Genomic DNA, 19,564 nt, shown 5'->3' with positions numbered 1-19,564 from the left:
ACAATTCTGAATTAAACGCTCTATCATCTCAGCCAGCTGCAACAGTATTCACCCAGCGAGGCCGACATTTCTTTCGGAGCTGATAGTGATTCCCCCACCACTCGAGCATATGCTGCAAATTTATAATTAGATGTACTTCAAACATGCAGTCCTAATAGGATGCAGCAACGATTCAGCTGGCCAGGGCGAATCATGCCATTGCTCGTCTTTTATCAATACAGTCAAGTCGGGATATGGGATAAGTAGGTCTCTGCTGTAAGTATTTAATATTGATGATCAGTCTATGAAATTCCATGATCATTGCAACTATCCTTTGTATATTCTCAAAAAGATGAAGGCACTTTTTCAGTCGCTTGCACAGGGTCCTAACGTAACCCTTTCCAATTGTTGCTTTGTGTTTTACAGTGCAATCAATTCTATTCATTTGGTCTGCAAGACACAGCTTTTCATCTGCACTTCGAAGCTGATGAGCAATGTCAGGACAAGTCTTTAATACTTGGAGGCTGTAAAATATGAAGTGATAGCCGAGCAGTGGGACATGATCAAACCATCCTCCATACACCATTAAAGGTTCTTCACCCTCATCAAATTGGCATTACCATTCGTTACCTTTGTTTCCCGATTTGCTCTAAACCTCGTCAATGAATTTGGAGTCTTTTGTTGAAGGTATAAGTGGAAAAATTCTATAAGGATCCTGTCGTCCCAAAGCGCCAAGGCTTACACCTCAATGACCCTGTTGAGTTCAATAGATGACACGACTCTTGGCTTCTCAGTGATTCGTTTCGTCAGGAGTTATCTAACAGTTGACGTTTACAATACCGTTCACATATACAATCGAATCAATTGTTTTCTTTTGTCCATGTCGACTCCCTTAGCCTTGAAATCGTTGGACGATTTCATAAAGCATTGAGACCGGTTGTCCACATCAGGGAATTAATTTATCAGCTGCATAGTGCGTCTAGTGGATCTCCATATTGCAAATTTGGGATCAAATCTCCCAGTTCACCCGGGTGTCAAGCTGGATCCACGAAGGCTGTGAGTTACTACTAACAGGTACTGTGGGGAACTGGCCAGTGGAAGGACTGTGTACTAACCAATGGAAAAACTTGCTCAGCTAGAAATTTAGCATTGTGTGCTGAAATTAGATGGAAATCAACTCATATACCTGGCGCATGCCATTTAATCGTTCAATACACTCAATTGTTCCTTAGTCTCGTCATTCATATCATTGTTCAACTCCTTGTCAATACTCTCTATGTCAAATATCTTTATGGTTGTTGGTCGAGTAAAAAAGTACATTTTGTACTTGAGTACCGTGAATCTAAGTGTACGGAAGTCGACATACCCAAGATTGATTGAATCATGATGGAATGAATCTGGTGTATTATAAACAGAGCCACGTTCAATTGAACATAGTGTGAAGCTGTTGCAGTAGACAATTTTGCAGTATAATCACACAAACTGAACAGGACGTATTAACATTAAATGTAACTGTGCTGAACTACTTAGGTTCCCAGTGAACTCGTACCCTCTTTTCCTCCAATGAAGACAACATATGGACCTGTTCACGAAAAGCATAAAGCCAGATGTTTAGAAAGGTATTGCACCTGCTTGGTGATCACACTGCTTGAAGAGTGATTAGGAGTGAGAACTTCTTTGTGTTGTTCGAGAAAATGTGCGTTTCTCACTGTCGTTAGTGGTGAAGCCCATTGATTTGGCCTGGCTCCTGTATCGAACAGCTAACCTGGATTATGCCATGCAATAGATTTTAGAAATATCTGTGATTCCATGGTAAAGAACGAAACTCCATTCTATCAAAACATAAGGAACCAGCTGAGCAGCAGTTGATGTCACCTCTTTCCTTACAGTAAATTTGTTAACATCAAAAACAAAGGAATCAGTTTGATTAGCTCCCTGGAGCCTGTGACCTTATATAAATTTAGCTGTTTTTTTTTCAATATAGTGTTGGACATCATAAAGGGTTCTCTTAAAAATGCATGGAATACCAAGAGGTCTAGTGTTTGCCATTTACTATCCTGCCCTTGCAGCTATTGGACTTCCAGGTAATTATTATTGTTAGTTACTAGCTGTGGCAATCATTGGTTAGGTGCACCAATTCTCCCATCTGAATGGTTGTGCATCTTCCATTTCATGTGATTCAATTGCGCTTCAAGAATATATTTGTTTCCTTTAGCTGGTATGTTTTTCTTCGGAAGAATCTTTCTTATATCTGTCTTAACGCCTCGATTAGGGTGATAATTTATTCAATTTGAAGATTTCATTTCCTCTGATTAACGGTACACCTTCTTGTCTTTGGGAATGTACTTTTCTCTTTCATGGATACAGATTCCTCCCATTGCCTGTAAGACTTCTCGTGTCAAACTATCTTCTGTTAGCTGCCACTTAATTCCTTAAATTATACTATTTGTCAATTTATTGCCATTTGAAGTTGTAAATGCAATTTTCTTGTGGCATTGGCACTGTAAATGCGAATGAATTAGCATAATATCTTTTTTTAATGAAAAGCAATTCTACTGCCTTATTAACCATGCAATTGTGGGTGAATGTATTCATTTATTTTCATTGAATCTGAGAGTCATGCATTACATAAGTGGCTCTTCAGTCCAGCGATTCTGCACTAATACCTGAGAAAGACCTGATTCATAACCTAATCCCATTTGCCATTTCTTGGTCCGTAGATTTGAATTTTATGACGCTCATCTGTGAATATTTTAAATAATGGAATGCAACGCACTTCTACAGCCTCCACATCCCCGGGCAATGCGTTCCAGAATGTCACCACGCGGAAATAGATATTCCTCACATTCCCTTAATCTCCTGCCCGTCACCCTAAACCTTTGTCTCCTCCTGACTGATCTTTCACCGAAGAGGTATTGCTCCTCCTTATCCACTCTGCATACGCCTCAATCAGACCACTAATCAGTGTTTGCTCGAATGAAAACAACCCAAGCCTATCCGACCTGCCATAATACCATAAAAGTCACCACCGTGGTGAATCTCCTCTGTGGACCCTGCAATTAAATCACACCTTTCCTGTAATATTTGTTTTCTTAAGCTCCGCCCTGCACTTTATGTACTCCACAACTTCCACCACTGGCTGCATTTCCATGATAAAGCCTTTCTTTACCTTCCCAATGTAAACCAGAGTTCGCAGGGCTTGTTACTCTTCCTCTCATCCTGGAGGAAACATGTTGGGCTTCTGTCTCTCCATTTCCTTTTTAAATGACTCCACTGCTCTCCTGCAGATTTTCCCAGTCAACCTTGATCTGATCCTGCCTTATTTAACTATAGTGCACTTTCCTTTGTTTTTGCAACTTATCTATGTCTTTGTCCATAAGACGCTTAAATTGTACCATCTTTTGATCGCTATGACAAAAGTATCACACCCCTCTTCCCAACAACCCCATCACCCTACAACCTCAACCAACTGTCTGGCTTTATTGTATTTCATGTTCATGTTTCACTGCACACCTTGATGGCCCATGCAGTGTATATTCGTAATGTGGCTGAATAGGTTAAGTGTCATCTTTTACTTCACTTCTCAGACTGTTAATCAATTCCTGGATAAATTTGTTGAAAATACATCATTAAACATCGAAAGGCTGATGTGCGATCTGAACAGCTCCATTTATTGATGAAATGGTGGCATTTATCCCTATCACATATCACAATGTTGCTATCCCCAATCTTTAATTTTCACTGTTTCAATACACTATCAACACTTTTCTGCCACATGCACTCTTACTGAGGATTCTAAATTGTTAACTGCTGGATTGGGATTTCGTTGTATTCATTGAACCTGAAAATAGTTCACTTTGTTCACATTTTCTGTATTTTCTCTGTCTTACATAGCTGTTACAGCGAGTGGTAGTTCTTGCATATTTCAGTTATTCACTATGAGATGAAATTGATCAATTAGTTCGACACACGGTACCCCACCAAGGAAAAATTACTTTGTAAGAGTCTTTATATCAAATTAGGTATCAACATCTGTCATGTCCAATCGCCCAGATCGACTGTGAAAATCTCAGATGTATCCAGATGCCCATGACCTCCACGTTGTTGGACAAAGTTAATTGCCATTTACTTTGTTCTGTTTGAGGATATTCATAGAATGATTCAATCCTTACAGTGTGGAATTAACATGGGCAATTTTAATCTACATGTCAATTGGTTGAACCAACTCAATTAGTGTCACCTTGAGGAGAAGTTCGTTGAGTATATCCGCGCTAGTTTTCTTGAACAGTATGTGATGTATCTAACACTATCCTAGATCTGGTCCTGTGTAATGAGACAGGAATAATTAATGACCTCATAGTGCGTGATCCTCTTGAAAGGAGCAATCAGAGTATGGTTAAATTTAGAACACAGATGGAGAGTGTGAAGATAAAATCCAATACCAGGGTCCTGTACTTAAACAAAGGAGACTACAATATATAAAACAAGAAAAAGTGGTTAAAGTAAATGTTGGTCCTTCAGAGGATTTAGTTATGGGAAATGATGAAATGGCTGAGGCATTGAATAGGTATTTTCTGTTGGTTTTCACAGTGAAGGACACTAATAATATGCCACTAATTGATAAAGAGATGAAGGTAGTTGAAGATCTAGACCAATCATTATGATGGAAGAGTAAGTGTTGGACAAGTTAATGGAAATAAAGATAGACAAGTCTCTTGGCCCTGGTGGAACATATCACAGTGTACTAAAAGAGGTGGCAGGAGAGCAGCAGGAAGATGGGAGCGATGACCAGGGGACTGCCAGGAAGGTAAATGACTGCTTTAAAAACTTACCTCAAGTTTCGGGGCCCTCCATTTTTGTGCAGCAGGAAGAGCGGGAATGATGACCGGGAGCTGCTGGGAAGGTAAGAGCCTGCTTTAAAAGCTTACCTCATCAATAGGTGGTGTGCACGTTGAGCAGGGGCAGACATAGGATTGCTGAGTAAGTGAAGTAATATATTTGGGTGGTAGCATTACCTGGAACGCTAATTTGGTAGTGTCTCCCACCTCTAACCAAAAAAAGAGAGTTCTGTGTGCTGGATAGGTTAGGTAGCTAGTTTTTATTTTTTTTTATTTTTGAATAGACTCTTTGGAAATTTAGAATAGTGGGAATTGAGTTGAGGGCAGTTGAATGTTCTTCCTGCAGTATGTGGGAGGTAAGGGTCACCACTAGTGTCTCTGCTGACTTCATCTGTGAGAAGTGTACCCAACTCAAGCTTATCAAAAACCATATTTGGGAACTGGAGCTGGAGGTGGATGAATTTTGGATCGTTCAGGAGGCAGAGGACGTTATTGAGGAGTTAGAGGGAGGTAGTCACACCTCAGGTATAAGAAAAATGCAGATGGGTTACAGTCAGGGGATGGAAAGAGAACTGGCAGGCTGTGCAGGGATCCCATGTGGCTGTTCCCCTCAATAAAAAGTATACCATTTTGGATACTGTTGGGGGGGGGGGGGGACTTACCAAGGTGAGCAATGGGGCACAGATCTCTGTCCCTGTTGCTCAGAAGGGAAGGGAGGAGAGGAGCAGAGCATTAGCCATTTGGGACTCCATAGTTAGGGGACAGAAAGTCTCTGTGGGAACGAGAGTGACTCACGATTGATGTGTTGCCTCCCATGTGCCTGGGTTTTTGATGTCTCAGATCATGTTTTCAGGATCCTTGAGGCAGAGGGAGAACAACCCCAAGTCGTTGTCCACATAGGCACCAATGACATAGGTCAGAAAGGGATAGGAATTCAATGCAGAAATTCAGGGAGCTAGTTTGGAAACTTAGAACTAGAACAAACATAGTTGTTATCTTTGGTATGTGACCCATGCCACGTACTAGTGAGGCAAGGAATAGGGAGAGAGAGAAGTTGAAAACGTTGCTATAGGAATGATGCAAGACAGAGAGTTTCGGATAGCCAGGAGAATGGGACTCATTCTGAGGTCAGTCGGACCTCTATAAACAAGATGGTCTACACCTGAACCAATATAATGGGGGGAGGGTTTAAACTAATTCAACAGGGGGATGGGAACATAAATTGTAGTTCCAGTGTCCAGAAGATTGAAAATACTGAGGTCAGAAATAAGGTTTCAAGGTTGAAAGAGCACAATAGCATGTGTGAGAAGATTTGTAGCTCAGGTGCTCATTGTTGTGGTTCTGTTTGCCGAGCTGGGTATTTGTGTTGCAGACATTTCGTCCCCTGTCTAGGTGACATCCTCGGAGCTTGGGAGTCTCCTGTGTCGTCTTCTCCGGCATTTATCGTGGTTTGTCTCTGCCGCTGTCCGCTGCAGTGGCCGGTATTTTGGGTCCAGGTCGATGTGTTTGTTGATAGAATCTGTGGATGAGTGCCATGCCTCTAGGAATTCCCTAGCTGTTCTCTGTTTGGCTTGTCCTATAATATTAGTGTTGCCCCAGTCGAACTCATGTTGCTTGTCATCTGCGTGTGTGGCTACTAAGGATAGCTGGTCATGTCGTTTCGTGGCTAGTTGATGTTCATGGATACGGATCGTTAGCTGTCTTCCTGTTTGTCCTATGTAGTGTTTTGTGCAGTCCTTGCATGGGATTTTGTACACTATGTTGGTTTTGCTCATGCTGGGTATCGGGTCCTTTGTCCGGGTGAGATGTTGTTTGAGAGTGGATGTTGGTTTGTGTGCTGTTATGAGTCCTAGTGGTCGTAGTAGTCTGGCTGTCAGTTCAGAAATGTTCTTGCTGTATGGTAACGTGGCTAGTCCTTTGGGGTGTGGCATGTCCTTATTCCATTGTCTTTCTCTTAGACATCCGTTGATGAAATTGAGGGGGTATCCGTTTTTGGCGAATACATTGTATTCCTCTTTTTGCACTTCTGGTATGCTGTAGTGTGTTGTGGCCCTTTTGAACAGTGTCTTGAGCACAACAGCAAGCAGCCTCAAGTCCCTCAGCCTTTCCTCATAAGACCTCCCTTCCATCCCAGGCAATATCCTAGCAAATCTCCTCTGAATCCTTTTCAACACTTCCACATCCTTTGTATAATGCAGTAACCAGAACTGTATGCAATACTCCAGGAGCGGCCGCACCAGAGTTTTGTTCAATTGCAGCATGACCTCATGGTCCTGAAACTTAATCACTCTACTATTAAAAGCTAATGCACCGTAGCCCTTCTGAACAACCCTATCAACCTGGGTGGCAACTCTCAGGGATCAATGCACATGGACACTGAGATGTCTCTGCTCATCCATACTACCAAGAATCTTACCATTCACCAAGTATTCTGTATTCCAGTTACTCCTTCCAAAGTGAATCACCTCACACTTTTTCTGCATTAAATTCCATTTGCCTCCTCTCAGCCAAGCTGTGCAGCTTATCTATGTCACTCTGTAACCGACAACATCCTTCAGCACAATCCACATCTCTACCAACCTGCGTGTCATCTGTAAATTTACTAACACATCCTTCTAGAACATAGAACATAGAACAATACAGCACAGAACAGGCCCTTCGGCCCACGATGTTGTGCCGAACTTCTAACCTAGATTAAGTACCCATCCATGTACCTGTCCAAATGCCGCTTAAAGGTCGCCAATGATTCCGACTCCACCACTCCCACGGGCAGCGCATTCCATGCCCCCACCACTCTCTGGGTAAAGAACCCACCCCTGACATCTCCCCTATACCTTCCACCCTTCACCTTAAATTTATGTCCCCTTGTAACACTCAGTTGTACCTGGGGAAAAAGTTTCTGACTGTCTACTCTATCTATTCCTCTGATCATCTTATAAACCTCTATCAAGTCACCCCTCATCCTTCGCCGTTCCAACGAGAAAAGGCCGAGAACTCTCAACCTATCCTCGTACGACTTCCTCTCCATTCCAGGCAACATCCTGGTAAATCTTCTCTGCACCCTCTCCAAAGCTTCCACATCTTTCCTATAGTGAGGCGACCAGAACTGCACACAGTACTCCAACTGTGGCCTAACCAAAGTCCTGTACAGCTGCAAAATCACTTCACGACTCTTGAATTCAATCCCTCTGCTAATGAACGATAATACTCCATAGGCCTTCTTACAAACTCTATCCACCTGAGTGGCAACCTTCAAAGATCTATGTACATAGACCCCAAGATCCCTCTGTTCCTCCACCTGACTAAGAACCCTACCATTAACCCTGTATTCCGCATTCTTATTTGTTCTTCCAAAATGGACAACCTCACACTTGGCAGGGTTGAACTCCATCTGCCACTCCTCAGCCCAGCTCTGCATCATATCTAAGTCCCTCTGCAGCCGACAACAGCCCTCCTCACTGTCCACAACTCCACCTATCTTCGTATCATCTGCAAATTTACTGACCCACCCTTCGACTCCCTCATCTAAGTCATTAATAAAAATTACAAACAGCAGAGGACCCAGAACTGATCCCTGCGGAACTCCACTTGTAACTGGGCTCCAGGCTGAGTATTTACCATCTACCATCACTCTCTGCCTTCGACCGGTTAGCCAGTTTTCTATCCAATTGGCCAAATTTCCCTCTATCCCATGCCTCCTGACTTTCCGCATAAGCCTACCATGGGGAACCTTATCAAATGCCTTACTGAAATCCATGTACACTACATCCACTGCTCTTCCCTCATCCACATGCTTGGTCACCTCCTCGAAGAATTCAATAAGACTTGTAAGGCAAGACCTACCCTTCACAAATCCGTGCTGGCTGTCCCTAATCAAGCAGTGTCTTTCCAGATACTCATAAATCCTATCCCTCAGTACCTTTTCCATTACTTTGCCTACCACAGAAGTAAGACTAACAGGCCTGTAATTCCCGGGGTTATCCCTATTCCCTTTTTTGAACAGGGGCACAACATTCGCTACTCTCCAGTCCCCTGGTACCACCCCCTTTGCCAGTGAAGACGAGAAGATCATTGCCAACGGTACTGCAATTTCCTCTCTTGCTTCCCACATAATCCTAGGATATATCCCGTCAGGCCCGGGGGACTTGTCTATCCTCAAGTTGTTCAAAATGTCCAACACATCTTCCTTTCTAACAGGTATCTCTTCTAGCTTACCAGTCCATTTCACACTCTCCTCTTCTACAATACGGTCCCTCTCGTTCGTAAATACTGAAGAGAAGTACTTGTTCAAGACCTCTCCTATCTCTTCCGACTCAATACACAGTCTCCCACTACTGTCCTTGATCGGACCTACCCTCGTTCTCGTCATTCTCTGGTTTCTCACATACGCATAAAATGCCTTGGGGTTATCCTTGATCCTATCCGCCAACGATTTTTCATGCCCTCTCTTAGCTCTCCTAATCCCTTTCTTCAGGTCCCTTCTGGCTATCCTGTATCCCTCCACTGCTCTGTCTGAATCCTGTTTCCTCAACCTTATGTAAGCCTCCTTCTTCCTCTTTACCAGACATTCAACCTCTCTCGTCAACCAAGGCTCCCTCACACGACCATTTCTTTCCTGCCTGATAGGTACATACATATCATGGACACGTCGTATCTGCTCTTTGAAAAAGTTCCACATTTCCACCACATCCTTCCCTGACAGCCTATGCTCCCAACGTATGCTCCTCAAATCCTGCCTTACAGCATCGTAATTTCCCTTCCCCCAATTATAAAATCTACCTTGTTGTGCGCACCTATCTCTCTCCATAACCAAGGTGAAAGTCACAGAATTGTGGTCACCATCACCAAAATGTTCACCCACTAACAAGCCCACCACTTGTCCCGGTTCATTACCGAGTACCAAATCCAATATGGCCTCCCCTCTGGTTGGACAATCTACATACTGCGTTAGAAAAGCTTCCTGGACACACTGCACAAACACCGCCCCATCCAATCTACTTGATCTAAAGAGCTTCCAATCAATATTTGGGAAGTTGAAGTCGCCCATGATTACGACCCTGTGGCTTCTGCACCTTTCCAAAATCTGTTTCCCAATCTGTTTCTCCACATCTCTGCTGCTATTGGGGGGCCTATAGTAAACACCCAACAAGGTGACTGCACCTTTCCTATTTCTGACTTCAGCCCATACTACCTCCAGAGGCAGATCCCCCTCAAACTTCCTTTCTGCAGCCGTTATACCATTTCTAATTAGCAATGCCACCCCCCCTCCTTTTTTCCCACCCTCCCTAATCTTACTGAAACACCTGTAACCAGGAACCTCCAACAACCATTCCTGTCCCTCTTCTATCCACGTTTCCGTGATGGCCACAACATCGTAGTCCCAGGTACCGATCCACGCCTTAAGTTCACCCACCTTATTTCTGATACTCCTTGCGTTGATGTATACGCACTTGAGTCCATCTCTGTGTCCGCTAGTAGTCCCTGTCAGTGCTACCTTCTCCACAGCCCCCCTACAGTCTTGGGCATCCTGACAAACAGCTAACCTACTTGCTGGACTACAAGTCCGGATCCCATCCCCCTGCCAAATTAGTTTAAACCCCCCCGAAGAGTGCTAGCAAACCTACCCCCCAGGATATTGGTGCCCTTCTGGTTCAGGTGCAACCCGTCCTGTTTGTACAGGTCCCACCTTCCCCAGAATGCAGTCCAATTGTCCAAATATCTGAAGCCCTCCCTCCTACACCAGCCTTGCAGCCACGTGTTCAACTGCACTCTCTCCCTATTCTTTGCCTCACTGTCACGTGGCACCGGCAACAACCCAGAGATGACGACTCTGTCTGTCCTAGCTTTTAGCTTCCAGCCTAACTCCTTGAGCTCTTGAATGACCTCCCCACCCCTCTTCCTACCTATGTCGTTGATGCCAATGTGCACCACGACTTCTGGCTGCACACCCTCCCCCTTAAGGATTCTGAAGACACGGTCTGAGATGTCTCGGACCCTCGCACCCGGGAGGCAACAAACCATCCGTGAGTCTCGCCCATGTCCACAGAACCGCCTGTCCGTCCCTCTAACTAGAGAGTCCCCTATAACTAGCGCTCTCCTCCTCTCCCCCTTTCCCTTCTGAGTCTCAGAGCCACAGACCCCTTCACTGCAGCTTACACCTGCAACGCTGTCCCGTCTATGCCGTCATATGTAAAAATGCCTAACAACTGTGGACTCAAAACAGATCTTTGTGGTGCCCACTAGTAACTAAACTCCAGTTGGAATATTTTCCATCAACCATCACCCTTTGCCTTCTTTCAGCTTACTAAATTCTGATCCAAACCACTAAATCACCCTCAATCCCATACCTCCACATTTTGTGCAATAGCCTACCATGGAGAACCTTATCAAACACTTCACTGAAATCCACATACACCACATCAACCACTTTACCCTCATCCACCTGTATGGACACCTTCTCAAAGAACTCAATGAAGTTTGTGAGTCCGTGTACATAGATTGCATAAAGATGCCAACCAAGTTGATAGGGTTATCAAAAAGGCATATGGTGTGTTAGCTTTTATTGGTAGAGGGTCTGAATTTCGCAGCTATGAATGCATGCTGCAGCTATAAAAAACTCTGGTGCAGCCGCACTTGGAGAATAGCGTACAATTCTGGTCACTGCATTCGGGAGGATGTGAAAGCTTTGGAAAGGGTTTAGAGGAGATTTATAGGATATTGCCTGGTATTCAGGGAAGATCTTATGAGGAAAGGCTGAAGGACTTGAGGTTGTTTTCGTTAGAGAGAAGAAAGTTGAGAGGTGACTTAATTGAGACATATAAGATAATCAGAGAGTTTGATAGGGTGGACAATGAGAGCCTTTTTTGTCGGATGGGGGTGGATAGCATGAGGGGACATAGCTTTAAATTGAGGGGTGATTGACATAGGACAAATGTCAGAGGTACTTTCTTTACTCAGAGAATAATAGAGACGTGGAATGCACTGCCTGCGATAGTGGTAGACTCACCAAACTTTAAGGGCATTTAAATGGTTATTGAATAAACATATGGATGAAAATGAAATAGTGTAGGTTAGATTTGTTCCACAGGTCTGCACCAAATCAAGGGCCAAAGGGTGGTAATGCTCTCTAATGTTTGATGTTCTATGTAAGCAGTAAGTACACTTCTGGTAATTTTCCAAAATTCGCTGGACTCTGGGGCAATTCTAGCAGATTGGAAAACAGCAAATATTACACTACTGTTTAACTAGGGAGGTAGACAAATGATTGCAAATTATAGACTGGTTAGCTTAACTCCTGTAGTGTGGAAGATGCTTCAGTCTGTTATCAAGGAAGAAATAGCAAGGCATCCAGATAGAAATTGGCTGATAGGGCAGATGCAGAATGGGTTCATGAAAAGCAGGTCATGCTTAAATAATCTTTTGGAATTCTATGAAGACATTATGTAGATATGGTGTACCTCGATTTCCAAAAGGCCTTCAATAAGGTGCCACACAAGAGGTTGCTGCATAAGATAAAGATGCATGGTGTTACGGATCATATATTAGCATTAGAGGATTGGTTAACCAACAGGAAGCAAAGAGTGGGGATAAATGAGTGCTATTCTGGTTGGGCAATCAGTAACTAATGGTGTGCTTCAGGGATTGGTGTTGGGACTGCAATTATTCATAATTTATATAGATGATTTGGCACTGGGGACCACATGCTGTGTGGCAACGTTTGCATATAACAATAAGATCAGTGGTAGATCAAAGTGTGCAGAGGATTGTGAAACTTTCCAGAGGAAGATAGATAATTTAAGTGAGTGAGCAAAGATCTGGCAGATGGAATACTATGTTAATAAATGTGAAGTCTTCCATTTGTGTAGGAATAATAGTAAAAAGGATTATTACTTGAATAGTAAAATATTGCAGCATGTTGCTTTGCAGAGGAACCAGGGTGGTCTTGTACATGAATCACAGAAGGTTGGTCTGCAGGTACAGCAAGTAAATAGGAAGGCAAGTGGAATTTTGTCCTTCACTGCTAAAGGGATTGAGTTTAAAAGCAGGGAGGTTATGTTGCAGCTGTCCAAGGTGGTGGTGAGGCCAAACCTGGAATACTGCATGCAGTTTTGGTCTCTTTACTTTCGAAACGATTTACTGGCACTGGAGGGGGTGCAGAGGAGGTTCATTAGGTTGATTCCAGAGTTGAGCGGGTTGATTTATGACGTGAGACTGAATAGATTGGGATTATATCCATGGGAATTTAGAAAAATGAAGGGGATCTTATAGAAACATATAAAATTATGAAAGGAATAGATAAAATAGTAATGGAGAGGGTGCTTCCACTGACAGGTGAAACTAGGACAACAGGACATAACCTCAAGATTAGGAGAAGTAGATTTAGGACTGAGTTGATAAGGAACTTCTTCACCCATCAGGTTGTAAATCTATGGATTTCCTTGCCCAGTGAAGTAGCTGATGCTCCTTCAGTGAACATTTTTAAATGGACGTTAGTGGTCTGATCAATACGTTTGCAGATGGCACGAAGTTTGGTGGAGTAGCAGAAAGCATAGGGCACTGTCAAAGAATACAGGAGAATTCAGATAGACTGAAGAGTTGGGCGGAGAGGTGGGAGATGGCATTCAATCCAGGCAAATGTAAGGTGATGCATTTTGGAAGGTCTAATTCCAGGGCAAACTATGCTGTAAATGGAAGTGCATTGGGAAAAGTTGATGAGCAGAGAGATCTGTGAGTTCAGGTCTATTGTACCCTGAAGGTGGCTGCATAGGTCGATAGAGTGGTCAAGAAGGCATATGGTATGCTTACCTTCATCAGATGGGATATTGAGTATAAGAGTATAAGGTCATGTTAAAATTGTACAAGACTTTGCTTTGGATGCATTTCGATTAGATTAGATTATATTACTTACAGTGTGGAAACAGGCTCTTCGGCCCAACAAGTCCACACCGACCCACTGAAGTGCAACCACCCAGATCCATTCCTCTACATTTAGCATGGCCAATTCACCTGACCTGCACATTTTGGACTGTGGGAGGAAACCGAAGCACCCGGAGGAAACCCACGCGGACACGGGGAGAATGTGCAAATTCCACACAGACAGTTGCCTGGGTCTCTGGTGCTGTGAGGCAGCAGTGCTAACCACTGTGCCACTGTGCTGCCCACTGTGCACAGTTCTGCTCACCACATTACCAAAAGGATGTGGATGCTTTGGAGAGAGTGCAGAGAAGGTTTACCAGGATGTTGCCTGTTATGGAAGGTGCTAGTATGAAGAGAGGTTGAGTAGGTTTGGATTGTTTTCATTAGAAAAAGGAGATGGGGGGTCCTGATTGAGACTTACAAAATCATGAAGGTGGATAGAGATAAGCTTTTTCTCAGGGTGAGGAATTCAATAACAAGAGGTCACACGTTCAAGGTGAGAGGAGATAAGTTTAAGGGACATACATGGAGAAAGTACTTTACACAGAGGGTGGTAGGTGCCAACACATTGCAAGCTGAGGTAATAGAGGCAGGCATGTTAGATTCATTTAAGGTGCATCTGGACAGATGCATGAGTAGGTGGGGAGCAGCGGGATACAGATGCTTAGGAATTGGGCGATAAGTTTAGACAGTGGATTTGGATCGGCTCAGGCTTGGAGGGCCAAACAGCCTGTTCCTGGGCTGTAAATTTTCTTTGTTCTTTGTTCTAAAGTTAAGATAGAAATTATTTTTGAACAATAAAGGAATTAAGTCATACATGAGAGGACAGGTAAGTGGAGCTGAGTCCATGAAAAGATCACCCACGATCTTATTCAATGGCGGAGCAGGCTGGAAGGATGCCTGCTTCTAGTTCTTCTGTTCTTTATGAAAGAAGCCATTCAACCCATTGCACCCATACCAACTGTCTGAAGAGCATCCCATCAAAATCCACCCCCATGGAGTATCCCCATTACTCCGCATTTACAAAGCATGACTAGTCCACATCCCTGGACACTATCGACAATTTAACATATTCAATTCAAATAACCAGCACATCTCTGGAGTATTATAGGAAACCAAAGTACCCAAAGGAAACCCAAACAGGCATGGTGTAAAAACATTTTAATATTTTCATTCATTTTTGATGAATTTTTATTTCTTCTGTGTATGAATTTCTGTGTTGCTTTCAATGCATTTTTGAATTGTTTCTCAGTCTTCCAATATAAGTGATTAGAATATTCAACATTTCTTTGTCATTGACTCACGTTTTTTTCACTGGTATAACATTCAAGATCCCATCACAAAGATATAATTACATATCATGATTTCACTTTCACTGTGCATCACATATAGGTTCTGTACATCATCTTGTCTGAAGTCTTGCTCTTTCTATTACAGCTAATCTGGCAGTGATTGTCATCCTTTCTCGAAGAAGATGCGGCCTTTCTGGATGTATTATCTATTACCTGGTGTCCATGGCAGTAACGGATCTCATGCTCATAGTCACAGCTGTAATACTAAATCGGATCGCTGGGATTTATTTCCCATCCAGCTTCCTGTTTATCACCCCAGTATGCAGCCTCCGCTTGGCCTTTAATTTTGCAGCTATTGATAGCTCTGCCTGGTTTACAGTTGCTTTCACCTTTGATAGATTTGTGGCTATTTGTTGCCAGAAGCTGAAAATGAAATATTGCACTGAGAAGATGGCAGTGCGTGTGATCGGAATCGTGTCCGCACTGACCTGTTTAAAAAATGTCTTTGTGTATTTTATATATGAACCTCTGTACATAATTAACAATATACCTTGGTTTTGTAGTGCAAAATTAGCATTTTACACTTCGCCAGCTTGGGCTGCATATGACTGGATGCGGCCTATTGTAACTCCTTGTCTCCCCTTTATTCTGATTTTACTACTGAATATTCTGACTGTCAGACACATCCTCGTGGCCAATAGAGCCCGCAGGCGACTTCGGGTCCAGAACAATGGAGAAACGCAGCATGACTCAGAAATGGAAAAACGGAGAAAATCAATTGTTTTACTTTTTACCATCTCGGGCACTTTTATCCTGTTGTATTTGCTATTCATAATAACGATCATCTACGTCCGAGTTGCGAAAATTGCCTACTTCTCTGGTTCTGATGACAACGAAGCAAAATTTGTTCTTGAAGAAACCGGATTTATGCTTCTCTTCTTGACTTCGTGCGTCAATCCATTCATTTATGCCGGGACCCAAAGTAAAATCAGGGATGAATTAAAGAATGGACTGAAATATCCTCTGAGAGTATTCATTCAAATATTCCAAAGTTGAAGATAAGAAAGTCGTTATTATTTGTAGATTATTGTTCAACATGTACATCAACTATATATGTTATCAAGTAGTTGGCTTTCAATCTTCATACCTGATGAAGAGCTTATCCTGCTCCTTGGATGCTACCTGATCAACTATGCTTTTCCTGCACCACACTCTTTGACTTTTAAACTCACACTTTGGATAAAGATTAAGAATGAATAGGGAATGCTGCACCCTCCCACATTTCATGAACTTTAATATTCTCAGTTAATTTCCAAATTTCTAAGGCATGATTGTTCAGACCTGATCCTTTCCTTTTAGCAAAGTGGAAAGGTAGGCCACAATGAGCTGTAATTGGATTTTGTTGAGTAAGACAGACAAGACTTGATTGATTGATTGATTGAAGGAAAGAAGGATTACTGAATCAAATAATGGACTAATTGATAGATTGAATTATTGATATTTATGATTATTTATTGGTTTGTCCACGTAAGTATTTATTCATTCATAGGTTGCGGGATTTAATGAAAAAGACCGCACTTTACTTTTTGAGTTAGAATTCGTTCGACCTGAGCAATGCCCTGCCTCATATTCACCTGCCTTTTGAATATATGTAAGAAATCTAAGCTCTTCTTTCCATTAAAATCCTCTGTGACCTTCATCATAACTTCATGAAGAACTGCCTCTGCCTGTTTCTGCTCCTGTATTTTATCTGTGCTGCACTCACCTGATTGTAGATCTATTATTACATCGATAACACTCTTGCCTTGAGGGGACCGATGAGCTGGAAAAATCATGGGAACTATGCAATATGCAGTTTAAGAGCTCTTACTCTAAAGAAGCAAGTGAGTGTTCCAGAAAATCAATTTAAGCTGCAGTGACACACATATGAGCACTTTCACTTTTAACTCACAATGTATCTCTCCAGCTTATCCATTAGGTAATGCATTCTCTTGGGACTTCACTGATCGTTAGTAAATGATCCTGCCATATTTCCTTTCTTTTCAGCCACAGTGCCATTTCCTTCACAAATGTGAGGATGACCATGAATTACACGATTCCTCCAATTTTTGGCTTTCTACTGTGTTTTAACTCCCTTTTCGAGTTAGCACACCTGTTAAACATATACGAATACAAGCGCGCAGACAGAAACACACACTCTTTCATACACATACACGTGCATGCTCATGCACACGCACACATACACTCACGCACGCACACATATATGTGCACACACACACACAAACACACAGGCACATACACGCACCTACCCCCCCCCCCCCCACACACGCACCCATACACACACATACGCACGTACACAGGCACACATATATGCACACCCCCACCACATACCCACCCATCCACACACCAGCACACACACACCCACACACACACATATCCACACACATATACACCTACACACCACACACAAGCGCACACACATGCATACACAGATACACACACACACTCATATATACACATACACACATACTCACGCACATGCACACACAAACACCCACACGTTCATGAAGTGATACATCATGGTGCAAAGGGCCATGCCTCTTGCACATCCTCTCGGTACTGACAGCGCATGAATCACTGATAACTCCACACTGAAAAGTGAATCTCACACTGCTCTGACAAATAATGCTTATATCATCTGGGTCAATCCCGGCCGATCAGATCACGCCTTTCATCAAATTAAAGACTGCAATTTTAAAATTGCGCTCTCACTGAACAGATCGCTTTTTGAATTCAGCAGCCATTTACGCATGTGAAAATATAACACAGTTTCTCCTCTTTGTCCTGAAGAAGGGTTACACCCACTAACATCGACTTCTGCAGCTCTTGATGCTGCCTGGCTTGCTGTGTTTTTCCAGCCTCTTGCCTGTCTCCTATCACTGAGCAGGCGGGTTTCGATGTTCGTATTGGTGAAATAATCTCAGTTTCCGAACTTGACAGAGCAGTGAACCTTTAGGGACTGCTGCAGCGGGAAGCAGATTGTTTTAACACACATCACTATGTCAAGAAAAATCTGTCTTTTATCATTCAACTTTCTCTGTTGTTAGTTAACGCTGCTGCCTTTGAAAATGACGGTACCTGGCCTTTGCTTTTGGCAACTTGTGGATTTCAACAGTTTCCTTATTTCCCCTCCTCCCCACATTATCCCAGTCCCAAGCCTCCAATTTGGCACCGCCCTCGTGACCTGTCCATCACCTTTCCCATGATTGCGCTCCACCTTCCTCTCCGACCTATCACCTTCTCCCTCATCTTCATCTGCCCATCGAATTTTCAGCTACCTTCACACCCCCCACTTCCCCACCTATCCCTCCAATTTATTTTTCAGCTGCCCGGCCCACAAGCCTCACTCCTGAATGAATGCCCAAAACATCCTGTCTCCTGCTCCTCGGATGTTGCCTGATCTGCTATGCTTTTCCTGCACCACAATTGTCAAGGCCTGGGAATTTCGAAAATCCCAGGGTAGGGGGGAGCTTTATTCTGTATCTAACACCATTCTCTAACTGTCCTTCAGTCTTTTATTGAAGCGATGTAGACACAGCTTTACTCTGTACCTGACGTCATGTTCTGACGTTCTGGGAATATTTGATGGGAACAAGAGAGATGAAACCTCAATTTATATCTAACCTTATGCTAAACCTGTCCTGAGATTGATGGGGATAGTGTTAAGGGAGACATTAATCTGTATCTAAAACTGTGCTTCAGTTGATCTGGACAGGGTGGTGTGTGATTTAATGAATATATAACTCCATATTGAACATGGGATGGAAATTTGAACAGGGCTTCACTCATCAAACAGTACTGTGTCTGTCCTGGGGGTGTTTCATGGGGACAATGTCACTGATTTAATCAATATCGAACCCAATGGTCAGCAAGGCTTGTGTATTTGACAATGGCTTGTGTAGTATAGTCTTTACTCTGCATGTAAACTTGTGTGATAATTGTCTTGGAAGGGAAAGCACAAGGGGACATAAGCTTTAAATTGAGGGGTGGTAGATATAGGACAGGTATCAGAGGTAGTTTCTTTACTCAGACAGTGGTCTATTGGAACTGGTCCTCCTGGGAGCAGATGCGGCAGAGACGAAGGAATTGGGAATATGGGGTGGTGTTTTTACAGGGGGCAGGGTGGGAGGAGGAGTAGTCTAGGTAGCTGTGGGAGTCGGTCGTTTTATAGTAAAGGTCCGTGTTGATTCGGTCACCCGAGATAGAAATAGAGAGCTCTAGGAAGGGGAGGGAGGAGTCTGAGATGGTCCAGGTAAATTTGACATTGGGGTGGAAGGTGTTAGTAAAGTGGATGAACTGTTCAACCTCCTCGTGGGAGCACGAGGCAGCGCTGATACAGTCATTGATGTAGCGGAGGAAAAGGTGGGGGGTGGTGCCAGTGTAGCTTTGGAAGATGGACTGTGGTTTTGAGGAAGTGGGAGGATTGGAAAGAGAAGTTGTTCAGAGTGAGGACCAGTTCAGTCAATCGAAGGAGGGTCT

General features: G+C 43.2%; 1 protein-coding gene across 1 annotated transcript; it reads left to right on the top strand.

Annotated features, from left to right (window-relative positions):
• The first annotated feature begins 1,993 nt into the window (after window positions 1-1,993).
• LOC122563450 (putative G protein-coupled receptor 139) lies at window positions 1,994-16,081 on the top strand. Its single transcript, XM_043717194.2, has 2 exons — window positions 1,994-2,063; window positions 15,171-16,081. Exons 1-2 carry the CDS (start codon window positions 1,994-1,996, stop codon window positions 16,079-16,081), a joined length of 981 nt encoding a protein of 326 aa, XP_043573129.1.
• Window positions 16,082-19,564: the final 3,483 nt, after the last annotated feature.

The sequence above is a fragment of the Chiloscyllium plagiosum genome, unplaced genomic scaffold (genome assembly GCF_037043375.1).
Source record: "Chiloscyllium plagiosum isolate Xiang-an unplaced genomic scaffold, Cpla_swu_hap1 HiC_scaffold_30, whole genome shotgun sequence".
NCBI lineage: Eukaryota > Metazoa > Chordata > Chondrichthyes > Orectolobiformes > Hemiscylliidae > Chiloscyllium > Chiloscyllium plagiosum.
Note: the sequence above shows the minus strand (reverse complement) of the source record. Positions and strands in the feature narration are given on the sequence as shown.

Coding starts and splice junctions, on each gene's coding strand:
- LOC122563450 (XM_043717194.2), top strand. CDS start 1,994: ATGCATGGAATACCAAGAGGTCTAGTGTTTGCCATTTACTATCCTGCC. Junction 2,064..15,170: donor TGCAGCTATTGGACTTCCAG/GTAATTATTATT, acceptor TTTCTATTACAG/CTAATCTGGCAGTGATTGTC.